Genomic DNA, 18508 nt, shown 5'->3' with positions numbered 1-18508 from the left:
TTTTCCCAAATCATGCACGTGCAGTTTTTTAAAATTCTCTCCCCCATTCTGCCAAATTTGGCAAACTTGCAATGTTGAAGGTGATATATGAATGCACATTGCTGTCTCTGGTTCCTGATTATGGGTGGACTTTGCTGTTTCCCCTGTATAACCACCGCTGCCACCATATTGCACTGTATGATTGAGGTTTCCTGAACTAATGCTATCTGCACGAACTCTGCATTGACCGATTAATCCATACATGCTCTCCTTGCACCAGTTTGGAGCTTTTCCATCCTCCCAGCTCTCTCTGCTTGAATGAAGCACCTCAGACTCAACTGTTATGCGTCTTTCTGATGTCTACTCTGCATTTACTGGGCCGGTTTTGAATTCTTTCACCCATCCCGTTTGCTCCTTCTCCTTCAGTGGCAGCCACATTATTATGGACGACGGGACAGACCTGGGATACGTCGAGGATGGAACGCCCTGTGGGCCGTCGATGATGTGCATGGATCGGAGGTGCCAGCCCATTCCTTCCTTCAACATCAGTAGCTGTCCCAGTGGATCAGCGACCAAGATATGCTCTGGCCATGGGGTGAGTACGTGTGCCCAACGTGTGCACGGCTGAGTGTGTCTCTGCTAGACTCCGAGTCCGAGGAGAAAATCCTCCCATCAGCCCCTCTTCCTGAACAGGGGAAGGCACTGAGTTGTCAGGAGCAGCTCGGTTGGTTGTCCTCTTGACTGTTGAGTTCAGAGGTTACAGGCTCAGGTCTCAGAGCATGTGATCTATACTGATACCTAGGTGCAGGTAGAATGGTGCTCTGCTTGCTCTCTCTCCCAGCTCAGGGGGAGCTATTTGTGAGTAGCACCCAGCCCTCCAGCAACGTCACCCAAAACCCCAGACCGTTGTTGCTGTGCGGTTTGTGTCGCATTATTGCAATGTGCTGCCGCATGTGGGAAACAGCACCCTTCGACAAGTTCTTCACATAAAGCGCTTTGGAACGTCTTGAGATTGTGAAAGGTGCTATGTAAATGCAAGGTCTTTCTTTGGCAACCCCTTCCCCCCCTCCCTCCCTCCCCCTCCTCCACCAGTCCAAAAAAGGAGGAATGTGGGACATTCCACATCTGTGGCTTGGGATTGGTGAAGCTTATGAAGCAAATAGCCTTAGTGCAGATTTGTCTCCTCAGTGGCGGGCTGGAGGAGGGCTTGACATATCTTGCCAGGGAAAGGGAAGAATGGCAGTGAGAACTGGAGAGGAGGAAAGGGAGCAGATTCAGCAGGAACAAGAAGTGACAGGTTCATGGGCAAAGAGGGAATTGGATTCAAGAGGGCAATGGATCCTCTTTTTGGATGCTAATGGTATGCAGGGGTATGGAGGAGGAGGGGGCAGAAGGTCGGTAATTAGTAATAGCTGCTGCTAGTGCAGTGGGCCGAATGGCCTCCTGCTTCATACTGCTCTGTGAACGACACAAGATTTAGGGCTAACCGGATTGGCCGTTCACATAACGGGCAGAGGCTCGTTCTGTGCTCTGAGCTTCTGTGGTTGTGTTTTGTCGGGTGTAACAGCCGATAGCCAACCACCCGATTTATATTTGGGGACCGAGGGAGGCACTGTGGAACATGCCCTCGGGGTGGGAGTGGGGGTTAAATACCCCTCAGGGGTGGAGGAGTCCATGTCAGAGCTGAATTCACATTGGTGTTGGAAGGAGAGTGTGTGGTGGAGGGATGACCTTTTCCTCATTTCCTCCCTCGCAAGCTGTGCTCGCTGTTGTCTCCTTTTGCTTTCTTCCTCCAGTTCTGCTCCCCCCCACCCCCCCCCCCCCCCCCACCCCACCCCCGTATTTGCTTCACTGCTGCTCCCCTCCCCAGCCCTTCCATTCATGCTGTGCACTTTTGCAAAGGTCACTCCGTTTTGAAAAGACACTGGCCGGTAGTGGATTGACTGAGAATTCGGAGGGTCTGAATTCGATGGAGAGATGCCCAGTGCTACATTACTGCAAAGAGCTGAGTAATCCTTCCAGATGCAGATTCAATAAAGTTCGAGACGTTAGCAGCTGAGACGATTGCCCATTGTTTGCAAACGTTCTTCGTTGCGCTGGCAATAGTCTCAGAGCTGGGAACAAATTTCATAGAAATGCACATCCAGGGAATTAGGAGCTTTGCCCATCCTTATGGTTCATGGTACCGCTCTTTGAAGGCAATGTCATTAAAGTCTGCTTTGCAGCTTCCTTCTTATGCTGCTCATGGGGAGGCAGTGGTATTAACGCTGGATTGTTAATCCAGAGGCCCAGGCAGTGTTCTGCACCATGGGCCGATGGTGGCATTTGAATTCAATAAATATCTGGAATTAACAGTCCAATGATAACCATAGATCAAATGCCCAATGGGGACAAGGAAAAGCCCCACGTGGTTCACTAATGTCCTTCAGGGAAGGAAGCTGCCATCCTTACCTGGTCTGGGCTACCGTGACTCCAAACCCACAGCAATGTGGTTGTCTCTTACATTGCCTTCTGGGTAATTAGGGAGGAGCAATAAAGGCTGGCTTAGCCAGTGATGCCTGCATTCTGTGAATGAACTTAAAAAAATTGACTTTTTTTAAAAAAAAGAGGGTTCCAAAAACATGGGCAGAATCTTACAAGGCCCGTGGAGGCAGGATCGTGAGGGAAGAAGGACTTCTTGACAGTTGGTCTGAAGCACTGCCATCTCCAAAGGTGGGTGAACTATGGGAGGGCCAGGCTAGTGGCCTGACAGCAATGTGTAGCCAGATATTATGGATTTTGAGTGTATTTAGTGTACTGGCTGCTCCCTGAGTGCCTGGTTTGACATGGGCACCCTTGGTGGCAGGCTGATTTGCCATCGCCATGCTCCTTTGATGGTGCTGTGGGCAGCTAAAGGCCACATATCCAGGAGGTGCATGTCCTTTCCCTCTCACTTCCCTGTTCTCCCCCCAAGGGGGGTGCAGGCTTCGACCCTCAGCATGTTTAACACTGTTGCCAGGCTCAGAGGACACCTTCGTGTTTTTGAGGCCTTGTGCTCTCCTGTCTGGCTGTCTCCCTGGCCTAGTAAGGCTGTCCTTTTTTCCAAAGCTGGGCCTGAGAAACCCCTGTCCTTAATTGGCTGCCCCCACCCTTCGGAGAATCTTACAAGAACAGCCATCAGGCATGGGACGCAGATTGGTTTTTCCTGGGGAAAAATATTTTTGTGGGTGAATTGAGGAATGAGGTTTGCATCAAGTTGTCAGGGAGCCAAGCAGAAGGTTAAAGAGCAGAGCCTCAATGGTTGTAATCTCTGAATTCCTCACAATGCCACGTTTAAGCGAGTTTAGAAATAGGAAAATAGGATAGATGAATGTGTAGCTTAAGAGTTGGTGCATGAGGGAGGGTTTTAGATTCCTGGGTCACTGGGACTGTCTGCACCTGGACCACGTTGGGGCCAACATCCTTGCAGGAAGGTTTGCTACTGCTATTGGGAGGTGTTTAAACCAGTCTGGCGGTGGGAGGAGGTTGGGGGGGGGGACACAATATCAATGAAACAGAGACACATCATGCAAAACAATGGAAGCAAGTCACAGTGAGTTCAGCCACATTGAGAGTCAAGAGAGTAAGGCAAGGCTGGATGGTCTTTACTTCAGTCGGTAAGACTGATGAGTTAATGGTGTGGATTGACACACAGAGGCATGATATTACTGCCTCGCAGACATGTGGTTGAGGGAAGGTCTAGAGTGGCAATTCAATATTCTTGGGTATGGGATCTTCAGGCAAGACAGAGGAGGGCGGGAAAGGGAATGGCAGTGTAGTACTATTAATGAAGGAGTTAATCACTGCAATATCTTGGAAAGCTCTTCAAATGAGACTTGGTGGGTAGAACATAGGAATGTTAAGGGAGCAGCCACTTCACTCAGAGTAACAAATCAGCAGGAAATAGGGGAGCAAATATGTAGACAGTTGACAGGGATGTGTAAGTGTAATAATCAGGTATTATACTAGGGGATTTCAATTATCCCAATATAAACTGGGATAGCCGTGGTGTTAAGGGCTTAGAGAGGGGGGATTTCTTGAGATGTATCCAGGGGAGCGGTCCCAACACCTAAAACTCCCGCATGTCAGATGAGTGCGCTGGAAGGTGGTCCTTTCGAGTGTCTGGGTGAGTTTGAGTTTGATTTATTGTTGTCACCTGTACCGAGATAAATTGAGAAGTCTTGTTTTGTGTGCTGGGCGGGCAGATCATACCATAGAAGGTGCATCAGGGTAGCTGAACACAATGCAGAGTTACAGCTGCAGAGAAGCTGCAGAGAGAGAGATCAGAATTATCGTTCGAGTGATCCATTTAAAAGTTTGATAACAGTGCATTCAAACTTCTGCCCAACGGAAGAGAGCATAACCAGAGTTGGGCGGGGGGGGGGGTGATCTTTGATTGTGGAGGCTGCTTTCCCGAGGCAATGGGAATTTATAGATCGAGTCAGTGGATGGAAAGCTGGTTTGCATAATGGCCTGGGCTGTGTTCACAACTCTGTGTCGTTTCTTATGGTCCTGGGCAGATCAGTTGGCATACCACACACTGTGACGAATCCAGGAAGGATACTTTCTGTGGTGCACCTATAAGTATTGGTCAGAGCCTTTGTGGATGGTAGGATTGTGTGTGTGTGTCCTGGGCACAGATTTGCTGTTGATTTGACTCTGATCTGTTGCAGCTATGCAGTAATGAAGCGACCTGCATCTGCGAGGGTACCTGGGCCGGGACGGACTGCAGCATGTACGACCCCAAACGTGATGAGGCAAAGCCACCACCGGAAGGCCCCAAGGGTTTGTTTAACTTCACTCCCAGCCTCTTGTTGCAATGTTCTCGGTGTTCCTCTGCCTTTTCTTGTTGTCGTGGGGTGGGGGGGGGTGGTGGTAGTGCGCGGAATTTCCAACTCGACATTTTCACAGATTGGAACTTGAAAGGACAGGGAAGGCAGGGCAGCTATTGGAGGAGGCATGGTTGCTGCCCACGCATCTTTTGCATTTTTTTCTCACCTTTAATACATCGTTCCGTGTCTGCTCCTCGCTCACCCTTTAGCGCCTTTACACCTTGGTTCCTTGGGGGACTCTTGGGTGAGTGTTACCATCGTTGTTCTCTGTCTGGTCGCCTGGGGAGGCTGAGGGGGATATCTGACGTGGTTCTCGGTCCAGGAGGAGTCCGTCCCACCGTCTCCCTCGTCTGTGCCAGAGCTGGAGCTGTCTGTGGTGGAGTCAGATAGCCTGAACCCTGTCCTTTCCATGGTCTCATTTATTGGCGGATGGAAAAAATACACAACGGAGACCAGTGTTCCCTTGGCCCAGCAGTTCACATATCTCCATCATTGCACTTCTGTCCATCATTACAGTGTCTCCCAGAGCTTAGCACTTGGTAGCCACCAGGAGGGGGGGAGTTTAGAAACCCCTCCTGAAAAGCTAAGGAGAGGCAGTTGAAGAGCAGGGTCCTTTGGAAGCTTTGGAAAGCAAGGGGTTGGGGGCTGAAGGAAGAGGCAGCCAAACAGGGTGTGGAGGAGCAAGGGAATGGAATGGACTGTGGCATCTTATTTCACTCGAAGCTGACTGGAAAGGTGCGCCCTTTGCATAATTGTAGTTGCCCATCAGGAATAGCAGGAGCAATCCAATACAGAGAAAGATTGGAAGGTAGATAGGAGTTAGGATAGTGAACAAAAAGGAGCGCACAAGAGGTAGAGGCAGCGAGTGAGGAGAGTTTAGAATGTCGAGCTTGACAAAGGGTGAAGTAGAATGGTTCATTGAAGGTAAATGATTGGAGGGGATTGAACCAGGATCCAATGGGTAGGGGCATTAAATAATAAGGTGACTGGAAGAAGATGTTTTTGCCCATGATCACATCTAATAGGTATAGGTTTACATTGTGCTGCTGCACCGGTTATAACAGCTGCTGTGATAGGCAGTGCAATATGGTGTCCCACACCAGCAGTGGTAGGATTGATAGTCCCCTGCTGACTCAGTTCTATTTGTTTGCCATAAGGCCGAGTAGTGACTGGGTGCCAAGGTGCAATAGTCACCCTGAACTGGGGGCAAATCCAAACATCTCCTCAAATTGCGAGTCAGGGCACCTACACACTAGATGTTCACTGATTGTCCTCACCAAATTATGCTTGGGGGATATCCATAGAATTGGATACAATCCCTGGATTGGTACAGTGGTTGCCATCAGAGGGTTGACCCGGGTAATGGCTGTGAGTGGTCACACTGGCACTGTACACGGCTGCGGTTCTCTGGTTGGGCTAATGTCCATTATTATCACATGTTAAAAGGGAGTGTCGTGACCACCCAGGGGCTGATTGATTTAACACTGGATCCCTGAAACGAATATCTTCCTGCGCCGACCTCCCTCATCTTGATGAGCACAACGAGAAGCCTGTGTAAAGGAATGATGATTAACCGATCCCCAAATGCCCTTTCACTGGAAGCCTCTGAGATCAAACAGAAGTCCACTGCTACTTTACATTAGACTTCTGGTTTTAAAATCTCGTAGTCACTGAAGCAAAGTCTTCTCACAGATGCTGTTTTATTTTCATGTCTGTTATTTTGTAGCCTAACCCAAAATGATCTCTACAAAAGCAATCTCTAGTCCCTGCTGCTTTGCCTAAACAAATCCAGTTCAATGCCAAGGCTAGGCCCAGAGTAGTGAGCCCCAGAATGTAATAGATAATGTAACAGATCTCAGCCAGGTCATTACAATAGTGGGTAGCGCAAGTTTCCATGCATTTGCATTTGTTGCCTTATTTCATTCAATTTACTCCCGGAATCAATTCATTTCACAAAATAGAATGTGACTGATTTTTTAAAACTATACAATGAGGACTAGTACATTCAGCAACATGCGTGATTAAACCTTACAGATTTTAACCACTGAATTTCAAATCAGTTTTGAGCTCAGAAAGCAAATTAATCAGCTGCTGCCAGCATCCACAATTCTTTTGGTTTTTATTTAGTATTTAATCAGATTTAACAGTATTCCATTCTTACAGCTGGTGATCATGGCTCCATAACCTGGCTTGAGTTGCCTAGCACACTTGAATGGATTTTCTCACTAAGTGCTCCCTCCTATTCGTCAAGCAATGAGAGCCACTCTGCATCTTGTTAATTTAAGAATCAAAGCTCCTTACTCAGCAATGTCTTCAGTTCAGCCTCAAGCATGTGGGAAGGAGGAGGGGGGTGGCTGGGGAAAGGTGGGCCCCAAACCACAATGGAATTGAGCCAGTCTTACCCAGGCCAACTATCCATGGAGCTCAAGCTGCTACAGCTGGATACATGCGCATGGTAGCCTGCAGTGATGGTCTAGTACCAACTGCTTTCTTCCTGCTGTCACTGTCTGCGGTTGGTGTGTGTGTGTGTGTGTGTGGGGCTGGGGGCGGGTTGAAAGGATTTACAGGTTAATAATGAACCTGTTTGGCAATGTTATGAACACAGCCTGCTTAGTTAACATGTCCTGATTCAAACCCAAACGCTCTGGTGCAGATCCAGGGACATTACCCACTGTGCCGTAAGACCCCTTTGCTAAGAATGCAAAGGTTAAACATTAATATTTGGCCAACGTAACCATTCATTGTTTTTTCTTTACAATATTGCTAGATTCCCTTTATTGCATAACTTTGCTCTTGGAGAGTATCTTGTTTTGTGTTGATTCAGTTTACATGTAGCTGAAGTCATGACGCTGTAGAGTCATAGAGCTGTGCAGCATGGAAACAGACCCTTCGGTCCAACTCATCCATGCTGACCAGATATCCTAAACTAATCTAGTCCCATTTGCCAGCACTTGGCCCATATCCATCTAAACGTTTCCTGTTCATATACAATTAAATTGGGACCAACATATGGAAGCACCTTGCATTGTATCTTTTCATTCTAAATTTCCCTTTCCTTTTTAACCCAGTTAATTTAATATCTAGCTAATGACCAGTGAGCTTCTTTTTTAAGTAGATAAAGTTTGAGATGCCAGATACTTACTAAATGAACAAAGCCACTAGATTGCACAGTTCAAACAAAATACCATTTACAATACAAAGTTAGAACTTGTAAAACAATCTACAAGATATGCACAACTTATATTCTGACATTCAGATAGGTGGGAAGTATAGGTCACAGTCAACCTGTGGTCCTCACAGAACTCATCAAATAGAGTTAGGACCGATTCAATGGATTTCTCAGATATTGATGGGCCACCAGATCTCATTGAAGCTTGAGCTGTATCCCTCTACACCCCCACCTTAATGAATTTTGGGCACGGCATGAAGTTGAATTCCTCTTCCATCGTCTTTGCCTCTGTGTCCATTTCTTTGGACAAGAGTCCTCTCCCCATCCACAGACCCTTCGCCCAGCACCAACACCCTCCTTCCACCTGGGCCCGTCCCTCTAGCCTTTTACCTGCACTCGATCTGTTTGTTGAGAACAGTTGATGTGACATCGGTCGCCTCAATTTCTCTGCCCCCGCCCCAACACCCAATCCAACCTATCTCTGAACTCCCTCCGTGCACTTGGGTCCAACCCTGACTTTGTTACTAAAGCTTGCCGATAATGGTGGTACTGTTGCAGTCTGGCGTACTCTCTCTCTCGGATACCTCCTCTCCTTCCCTGCACCACGACCCCACCATGGCACATCAGGCCATTGTATCAACCACGGTGACTGACCTAATTTGATCTGGTGATCTCCCCTCTCCCCCGATCTCTGCCTCCAGGCGGATGGTCCCCCAACCTCGCACCTCCTTGCCAAAACCTACAAACAGGATCGCCCAGGCAGACCCATTGTTTCTGCCTGCTCCTGCCCCACAGAACTCATCTGACTCAGTTTTTTCTCCTCGGTCCAATCCCTGCCCGCATTCACCCAGGATTCCTCTGAGGCTTTACGTCAGTTTCAGAATCTCTGGTTCACAGGCTCTAGCTGCCTCCTCTTTACCGTGGAGCTGCAATCTCTTTTCACGTCCATCCCCCTTCAGGCTGCTGTCAGGACTTTCTGTGTCTGCGTCTCCCTGAGCCATCCCCACCCACTGTCTAGATTAGAGCGGTGCTGGAAAAGCACAGCAGGTCAGGCAGCATCTGAGGAGCGGGAAAATCAACATTTTGGGCAAAAGCTCTTCATCAGGACTGGAGGCAGGGAGCCTCCAGGGTGAGAGATGTAGACTGGGTGACCGTTTTGCACAACATTACCATTCTGTTCCCAGAAGAGACCCTGAGCTTCCAGTTGCCTGCCACTTTAACACCCCACCCTGTTCCCTGGCCCAACATTTCTGTCTCAGGCTTGCTGCAGTGCTCAAGTGAAGCTCAGCGCAAGCTGGAAGAACAACACCCCGTTTTCTGTCTGGGGACCCTGCGGCCCTCCGGACTCAATATTGAGTTCAATAATTTTACGACTTGAACACTCCCACGTCCTAGTCCCCTACCACACAAACCAGGGCCTGTTATCACACAGTCTGTCATTACACGCTACCTATTGTAAGTCACTAACAGTCTCCACTAACAGTTATTCACCTTCCTAACCAGATCATTATCCACATGTTTGTCTGTCCAACTGTTCTCTCTCTTTGGGCTCAATCCTTACCTATCATTTACACCTTACCCCTCCCCCACCCTATCGTCTGCATAAAAACCAACATTTTCCTCGCTACCATCAGTGCTGGGCAAGGGTCACCGGACCTGAAACATGAACTCTGATTTCTCTCCAAAGTTGCTGCCTGACCTCCAGCAGCTTCTATTTTTGTTTCTCATTGAAATTTTGTCACCTGCACAAAGAACTCTTCACTTGCGGGAACATGGACTATGTTGGATGATCAGCCACAGTCATGTTAATAGTAAACCAAGTTCCGCGACAAAATAGCCTACTCCTGCTCTTAGTTTTGACATTTGTGTGGAGTTTGCAGACCAGAGGAGAGGCTACATCTAAGGAAATCTCAGGAGAGGAGCCAGACCTGTGAGCAATGCTCCCTCCCAAGGTGGGCTGGATCAGAGAGAGGGAGAAAGGGACAGGTCGCTGTAAATAAGTTTGGTTCAACACTGCTATGTTCCTGGCGTATCAGAAGTTTCAGGGGCAGACTTCTGATTGGCACCATGAGTGATAGGGCTTTTGCGCTGTTTTATTTCTCCAGCATCCCAGTGTGGGCAGAGTTTGGGTGGCACTGTGGATGGGGGAGTAGGACATAGGAAGGGAAGTCATTGCCTAGTGGCAGCATCGCTGGACTAATAATCCACTGTCTCAGGCTCGTTCTCTGGGACCATGGGTTCAGATCCCCAGGGAACTTAAGGTCAATTAACTAATGTGGGCTCTCACCCTAATCTGGTGAACATGACAGTCTCGTTGAGCGTGAAAATTCCTTTTGATTCATATATACCCTTAGGGATGGAAATCTGCCACCCTTATCTGGTTTGGCTTTCACATGACTTGAAACCCACAATAGTGTGGTTGATTCTTAACTGCTCTCTATAATGTAGGGATGGGCAACAGTTGCTAGATGAGCAAGTGACACCAACATCCCAGTAAAATAAAGTATCTCAATGCCTTAAGCCAGGATAACACTAATGGGTGCTTCTCTACATTTGAACTTTACTGTCAGTTATCTAAAGTGAGCCTAGCATGCGCGCGCACACACACACACACACACACACACACACACACCATACACTAGCTCTCTCACACACATATAAATGCGCCTGCACACACGCACTCACACTCACATACTCATACACTATAAACACACACAGTCACATTCACACATGCTCACGGTGGTGGCACGGTGGCTCAGTGGTTAGAACTGCTGCCTCACAGCACCAGGGTCCCAGGTTCGATTCCAGCCTCGGGAGATTGTGTGGAGTTTGCACATTCTCCGGTTTCCTGCCGCAGGTGCAGGTCAGGTGAATGGGCCATGCTAAGTTGTGTGTATTAGTCAGAGTGAAATGGGTCTGGGTTGGTGTGGACTTGTTGGACCAAAGAGCCTGTTTCCACACTGTAGGGAATCTAATCTCACACATATACAGACAGATTCATACATATACAAGCGTGCGCACACACATACAGTCACATTCACACACACACACACACACCCCCCTCACATATGCATATGTACAAACACAAGTGCGCATGCACATACACACATTCTCTCTCTCACACACATACGCACACACATTTCGAAAGTGTATCGAGACCATCAGCACTGAATTTCTGCACGGACACAGGAAACACATTGATAATCAATTCTCAATTACTCATGGGGTGTGGGTATTGTTGATTGGGACACACACCTGGATGCAGCTGTATCTTTGTATTGGAAAGCCTCTAAGGTTTAAACTTTGGACCCATCGATCCTTTTTGCAAGATGCTATGGTGTAAGAACATTTACCTGTGGTAAAGGTATAGGAATATCAGTCCTGTTATTGGCATTCTTCCATTGGAATTTTCAAGGAAGCTCTGTGGCTGTTTTCTGACACCTCTGCTATTTGGGAAAGGATGGTTTTTACTTCCAATTTGAATAGATATTACACAAAATAAACAGATTTCAAGATTATTTCATTAATTAATTTTTATCAGAATTGAGCATACAATGGGAACTGCTGGGTTTAACTTTGCACCAGGAATAATGGTGAAGTTAACTGTCTTTACCATTACTTACATGGGATGGTACAGCACAGTACAGGCCCTTCTGCCCTCGATGTTGTGCTGATCCTTTATCCTACTCTAAGATCAAACTAACCTACATAACCTTCATTTTACTATCGTCCATTTGCCTGTCCAAGAGTCGGTTAAATGTCCCTAATGTATGTGACTCTACTATCAATGCAAAAACACTGAGATGACACAGCAACATCAGGCAAGGTCTAGGTGTCTTTCTGAGTGGCAACATGAAATAGTACTGGCCAGTCACTTCATGAAAATGCCACTTCATTGTGTGCTACACCGTTAGCACTAAATTAATGCAATGACATTCTGCATTTGCATAGCAGACATGAATTAAATTTAACACAGAGTTAAATGTGAAATGGACAAAATCTAAGTATGCTTTTAACTGCAGCAAATGTTGATTATTGCCTCTGAATCACTCGCATTCAAAGCCATCAGATATTAACTGCTGTTGGAGATTTTTAAAAATGCTTTTAAAATTACCTTTCCATCTGACCCCTCTCTCCCTCTCAATCCAATCGTTTTTACTTCCTTATCTGCTTTGAGATTGAAGTCACTCACTCCAATTTATACTTGTATCACAGTCTTTAAAACTGCTAATTTTGTAATCCTTCGATCTGTCTGCTTAAGGAACTTATAGAGTCATACAGCATGGAAACAGACCCTTCGGTCCAGCCAGTCTGTGCTGACCATAATCCCAAACTAAACTAGTTCCACCTGCCTGCTCCTGGCCCTATCCCTCTGAACCTTTCCTATTCAGGCACTTACTGAAGGGTCTTTCAAACTGTACCTGCATCCACCACTTCCTCAGGAAGGTCATTCCATATGCGAATCACCCTGTGTTTAAAAAATGTGCCCCTCATGGCTTTTTTTAAAATCTCCCTCCTATCACCTTAAAAATGTGCCCCCTAGTCTTGAAATCCCCCATTCTAGGGAGAAGACACCAACCATTAACCCTGTCTATATCCCTCATGATTTCATAAAACTATAAGGTCATTGTCTCAACCTCCTATGCTCCAGTGAAAAACATTCCAGCCTTTCTTTATAACTCAAAACTTCCATGCCCAGCAACATCCTGGAAATCTGTTCTGAACCCTCCCTAACTTAAATCTGGATAGCAACCTGTAAGTGAGCAGACATGTGGAAATCAGGATATTTCCCACTGAGATGCCTTGTGATTTATGTGAAAAGATCATGTCATTTCCGATCGAGGTACCCTTTTAACACCATGATAAGTCTTAATCACTCACTGAGACTGAAAGCTAACTTCTACAAGTGTGGAGTATCATTCCTTCAGCTTTCAATTATGATTGGAAGTCATTAAAAGTCCAACTTTTTTTTCTGTCTCTCTTTTATCTCTCTCCTCCATAATCCAACCTGTTTTTTTTTCTTCTCTTTCTCCAAATGGTTTGACATTACACGAGCTATTCCAACTGAGATTTCCTGGTTTGAACTCTGTGCTGCTCAGTAATGACTCTTCAATCTGATTTGTTAAGGAGATACACATTGACGTGTTCTGAGCACTCAGGTTTTCTGTAAAGGTCTCGGGCAAATATAAGTCTCATAAACAGTTGGTGCCACTTGTTCATCTCTTGACAGTAAAAATGAGGCCCATAATTAAAAATAATGAACCAATTGGATACAGCGACACTGAAAATTCACTGTTCTTGAAGGGAAATTCTCACTCAACCACCAAAAACCTTACCCAAATCTTTTTATACCTGGCTCTCACTTTGAAAGATTAAGCATCTGCTTTTATTCCAACACTACCCCACTCAGTTGGCTGGATTTCATTTTTATCAGAAAGACTTCTCATTCCTATCAAGTTTTTAACTTGACAGAGTTGTCAATTAAATCATTGCCCTGATGAGTTACCATTTGCGTTGGGCAGATGTATCCTTGGAAGAGTTGAATCTTGGGTGGAAAGCATCTTGTATGGAGGAAGCTGAACCTTTCTTAGCTAAAGTCCTCTTGTTCTGCTAAAGGGTAGCTGACCTTCCTAGCTTTCCAGCAGAAGTTGGCTCAGCAGGAGGGAATGACAATATTAAGAAGTGACCTTTAACTTCCTCTCTGGACATCAGTCAGGCAGAAAGCCCCTCCCTGCAGTGGGTTGATCCCACTTATATTACAATGTGAGATGTAACTGAGCAGCTGGACATCATCACATGGTGAAGGTGTTCTGAGAGCAGAGGACAATCCCTGAAGCTACTCAGTATCCCCACCACCCTAGGGGCTAAGTTGTCCTTTTGCCAACTGTCACACACTGTGCTCGGGAACGTGAGCGTGATGCCAGGGTGCACTGATGGATTATCGCCCTGTCCCTAATTGCCCTAAACCCTGATAGTGGATGTTTTCTTTTGAAAAAAAATGAGTGACTTGCTGGGCCTCTCCAGAGGGCAGCTAACAGCCAGCCACATTGTCGTGGGTCTGGAGTCACGTCTAGCCAAGATGGCAGATTCCCTTCCCCTGCAAGACATGGGTGGAGCAAGTGGGCTTAGGCGACAGTCTGGTTGCTTTGTGGAGATGATTACTTTTTAATGATTTTGAAACATCGTTGTTTGGGTTGGGGGCGGGGTGGTGGGGGGGTGGGGTGGGGTGGGGTGGGGTGGTGAAGCTGTCTTGAGGTTGAAGCCATCCAAATTATGTGTTTGAGCTACATTGACAGGTCAGAGCAGTGGGAAACTGGGAGTACACCAAATAACATAAAAGGCCTCGGTCCCAAGTTTGACACAACCCGCGAGCCACTTGAAAATGGGACAAGGAGATTCACGCCAAAAGTTGTCAGCTTATTGGGTTTTACTGAGTTACTCTGGAGACTGAGTTGAGCTTGGTGAGGTTTTTGAGAGCAAAATGGAGGGGGAAGGAAAATCACTGAATGTCATTCTTTGAAACACTGAGCTTCAATCAGTTTATATTTTTCTTTCCTAAGTGCATTTCCAGTTGTTTCTGTGAAGCTTCCAGGTTTGATCAGGGGAAATCAGAGACACCACCGGTCATTTTGTTTTTTTTTTTCGTTCCTCTCCCTCCAAAGTGGCTTTTATGTGCTGCCTGTTCGCTTTTCACGTTCGCCTGGGCTCAGCTATGCTCGGACTCTCCTCTAGCCTAGAGTTACAACAGCCAGTCGCAAGCACGCCTGAGTCAAATTTCTTTCTGTGAATTTGTCACTTGGAATGGTACATCAAAGTGCAGCGGAAGAAGTTTAAGCTGCGGATCTGTCTCTGTAAAATGCTTTCTTTCTGTACAGCATTTTCTTAAAAAAAAATCCAGCAGGAGGAAAGCTTTCTTGGGGAGCCCAGTTAATTACACGCGAGTCATACTGAGTTAGTTAATTTTCTTTCTAATGAGGTTAGTATTACTTTTTTGGGAATAATCTACATTAAGGAAAAGAAAAAAAAACACAAATTGTGTTTCAAAGCGAGAAAGCAGTTTTGTTTTAAAGAAAATGCAGCTTTTACTTTTGGCTTGTCTGTATGGAGTTTATCTGTTGACCGTGTTGCTTTAAAGTATACTTTATTTTTCCCTCTATACAGTGAGCTTGGCCACTAACAGGCTAATAGGTGCAGTGGCAGGGACCATTCTGGCTCTGGGGGTGATATTTGGAGGAACAGGGTGGGGAATAGAGTAAGCATCCTTCTCGGTCTCAGAGTTTTGGTATTGGTGCCAGTGTGTGAGGTATATGTATGCATCTGAGGCCTTTCTGTGTGTCGTCTTATTGGCTTTGTGTTCAGTGTGGTCGACTGTATTTCTGCGTCATGTGATTTGACCGTGTCTGTGTTCTGTGGTTTTGCTCATGTAGTGTTGAAACCCTCTCCTTTCTGGGACATGTGGGGCATGAGAGAGAAAAGAATTGGGGAAAAGATGCAAAAAACAAAATACCAGAGCAGAGACGTTGCATACTGGAAGTTTCTCTTCATTCTGCTTTTAAATGGTGAAGGCCTAACAAGTTTCTTAACAGCCAGGTCCGGCCCTTCGTTGAAGCCTGTTTGACAGGGTTGAGTCTCGTGTTTAAAAGGTCATGGATTTCAAACCCTCTCTTAAGCTTGAGTCAAGTAGCTAGCTGCAATGTCAAGGAGGCATAGCAAACACAGAGTCAATACAAATAGGGTGCCCCAAATTTGATCTGAAACATTGCAATTATCCAGATGACCTCCTTCAAATCACACGGGCAGTGTCTGCACACGGAAATTGGATGAATTGAGGGCACAGAGCCTTTCAACATGCTTTTTGATCTGGGTTCAAATCCAACTTGCTGTCTGCCCTCTCAGTTGGAACTGCCGTGTGACCACTGGATACAGAAGTTGCATCGGAGTGGGGTTGGCACCTCCACAAAAGATGCCTGCTCTTTTGGCACCAGTTGGCACTCAATCTTACAAAGACAGCAGAACAGAGAAATAAACTTGGAGAGCAAGATGGGGTTGGTAACCTGCTGACTTGATTCGATTTGCTTCTCGTTAATTCTGTCAGCTGATGGCGGCTGAGAGGAATGTCATCGCCAACTGGGCACAGTCAGGCCCAGCTGAAATTACTGCCAAAGGGAAACACTAGCCCAGCCCTACAGCAGTTGTTCCTGTCGAAATGGCGACACTTCCAATGGGTTTGTAGCACCTTGCAAACTGATCCCAAACGTAAATATTGGCCAAACCTCCTGCACTTGCAAATGACCTCTGAGGGCTACAGAATGGTCATGGTGGCAACTGTGTTTGCGATTTTAGATTTGTTCGAAAGAGTGCTCTTCCCAGCTAGTTAGTTGCCAGGGATAGATTGTCACACCGGGTCAGGACATGTGTGGAAGTAGGTCCCTGTCTTTACTTAAGGATCTGTGCCTCCAGTTCTGAGGGCATTGTGGTACCGGTGAATCAGTACTTGGAGAGGTTTACCTGCACCGGGCCTGTGATTGTGTACACTCCAACATTGTTAGCACGTGGATCCTCCAGGCTTTAGCTCTTTTAACAAATATTTTCATTTATTATTGACTCCACGTTAATGGTGAACTGATGAACACCCTTTTAAAAGAAATGCTACTTAGTTGAGTTGGTACAAAACCTGCTCGGGTAGTTAGTACACGTTAAACCTTCAACAAGAAGCAAACCTTCAAGAATGAAAATTAAGCACCGTCCTAACCTGTTGAAGTATTGAATTGGAGTATAAAGAGGTTGGCCTCTTGCTTCTCCTCCTGTTACCCCAGTCTCCTCCCTTCTCCTTGGCCTTTTTTGTTCCCTCCTCTTCTCTCTCTCAATCTCCCCATCTCCCATCTCCACTCTGTCATTCCCTTGCTCTCTCTCTCTCTCTCCTTTCTATTCCTCCTTACCCTGTAGAAAATACCAGAATTGATTTGGCACCACATATCCACAGTTGTACAGCTGTCTTTGGGCACCATAGCTAAACACCGCATTCATCTCAGAACTTACCACACGCCTAATTGTCCGAACTTGTCTTCCTTTAGAGAGAGGCCTTGGTGTTTTCATTTACTTAACAATTCCTTTTTTTTTGCATGGTGTAGTCTTTTAGTAATGAAGTGATGAAAGTTTGTTATTCACTAATTTCTAATTAGCATGAATAAAAATTGTTTTCCCTCAAGTGCGACCTTGGTGATTGGTTCTGACGCTGTTTCTTCCCATGATCCTTTGTCACAGGTCCTAGTGCAACCAATCTTATAATAGGGTCCATCGCAGGCGCCATCCTGGTGGCTGCTATTGTCCTTGGGGGGACAGGATGGGGCTTTAAGTAAGCAATGTCGCATGTCTTATCTTCAATAGCTGTGGCACTACTCTCTGCTTACAACACCAAGTTTCGAGGTCCTGCTACAAGACCCAACAAAATTCATAATTCTGGCTGAAAGACCACCGCTTAACCTGAAGGGGCAGCGTTGAAAAATGTGCCGCCTTTTATTCCCCATTTCTCTCTGTGACAAAAATGATTCCGGCCATAAGGGAGAAATGTTCTTTCCGCATCCTGTCAGTCTGCAGCAGAACCACAGACAATTTGGACTGGCCTAGCTCAAAGCTTGAAGTGCATGTTTTATAAAGTATATTTTTATATTATATATATATATATATTTTTTAAAAATTTGTGTCATTTTCTGATATCCCAGAGTGCTTTGCACGAGCAGCACATGTGCAAAGTGTTGATGTGCTGGTCCATTGTCAGCAGTGGGAAGGAGGCAGGGTTGGTTGGTTGGATTACAATTTGCCATGATACCGCTGGACTTAGATGGGTTGGGAGAGACCTGTTGGGAGAGGATATTTGGAGCTGGATCAACGCGCGATTTGTCTCGAGTGCTTCCGTCTGTATTCCGGTGATTTCCCAATCAGGTGGCACTCTCCTAGCCTTTCCAAAGTTGTAGCTCAATGTTCCTTCGGTCTTCCACCCCTTAATGCAGTGGCCACACGCAAAAGTAAGGCTTGAGGAAGAGGGAATCGGGTAGGGGCTCGTATTCTGATAATATCCCTTTCCTTAGAAGATGTACTGCCTTCACTGGTGGTTATTATGGTTCTGAACGCCTTGTGATTAATTTAGCTGATTTTCGCTTAGGGTGTGATTGGTATGGTTAGTGATGAAAAAGAAATCACTATCTCCATCAAAGCAAGCCAGTCACGACTTTCCGGCTTTGATCTTCAAGCTCACATTAATAAAGGGAGTCGATTTGATTTCCAGGGCTGCACACCCCACTCCCTCCCAGTGTTGGTGGCCTAGGGATTGAGGCATGCACGCAAATTGCAGCACTGTCCCAGGCCTGTTTCCTGTTTTATAGTGGGGGGGGGGGGGGAAGGGTGTCAGGGAGCAGGGCAATGGGCCTCGTTTACCTGTGCTTCTCTTGTACCCAGGATTTGGAAGTAGGTCCTGAGCCAAGGTAGACTGGCAGCCTTTAGTGTATTGGGT

The 18508-nt window shown here is 46.3% G+C and overlaps 1 protein-coding gene across 1 annotated transcript in view; it reads left to right on the top strand.

The window, feature by feature from the left end:
- The window catches only part of adam23a (ADAM metallopeptidase domain 23a), a 154650-nt gene extending 137293 nt beyond the window's left edge, over positions 1 to 17357 (top strand). Inside the window, exons 23-25 of the mRNA XM_060828093.1 lie at positions 406 to 574; positions 4671 to 4782; positions 17263 to 17357. Of these exons, the coding sequence (XP_060684076.1) occupies positions 406 to 574; positions 4671 to 4782; positions 17263 to 17357 (376 nt within the window). The remainder of the gene's footprint in view (positions 1 to 405; positions 575 to 4670; positions 4783 to 17262) is intronic.
- Positions 17358 to 18508: the final 1151 nt, after the last annotated feature.

This window comes from Hemiscyllium ocellatum, chromosome 7, assembly GCF_020745735.1.
Source record: "Hemiscyllium ocellatum isolate sHemOce1 chromosome 7, sHemOce1.pat.X.cur, whole genome shotgun sequence".
NCBI lineage: Eukaryota > Metazoa > Chordata > Chondrichthyes > Orectolobiformes > Hemiscylliidae > Hemiscyllium > Hemiscyllium ocellatum.
Note: the sequence above shows the minus strand (reverse complement) of the source record. Positions and strands in the feature narration are given on the sequence as shown.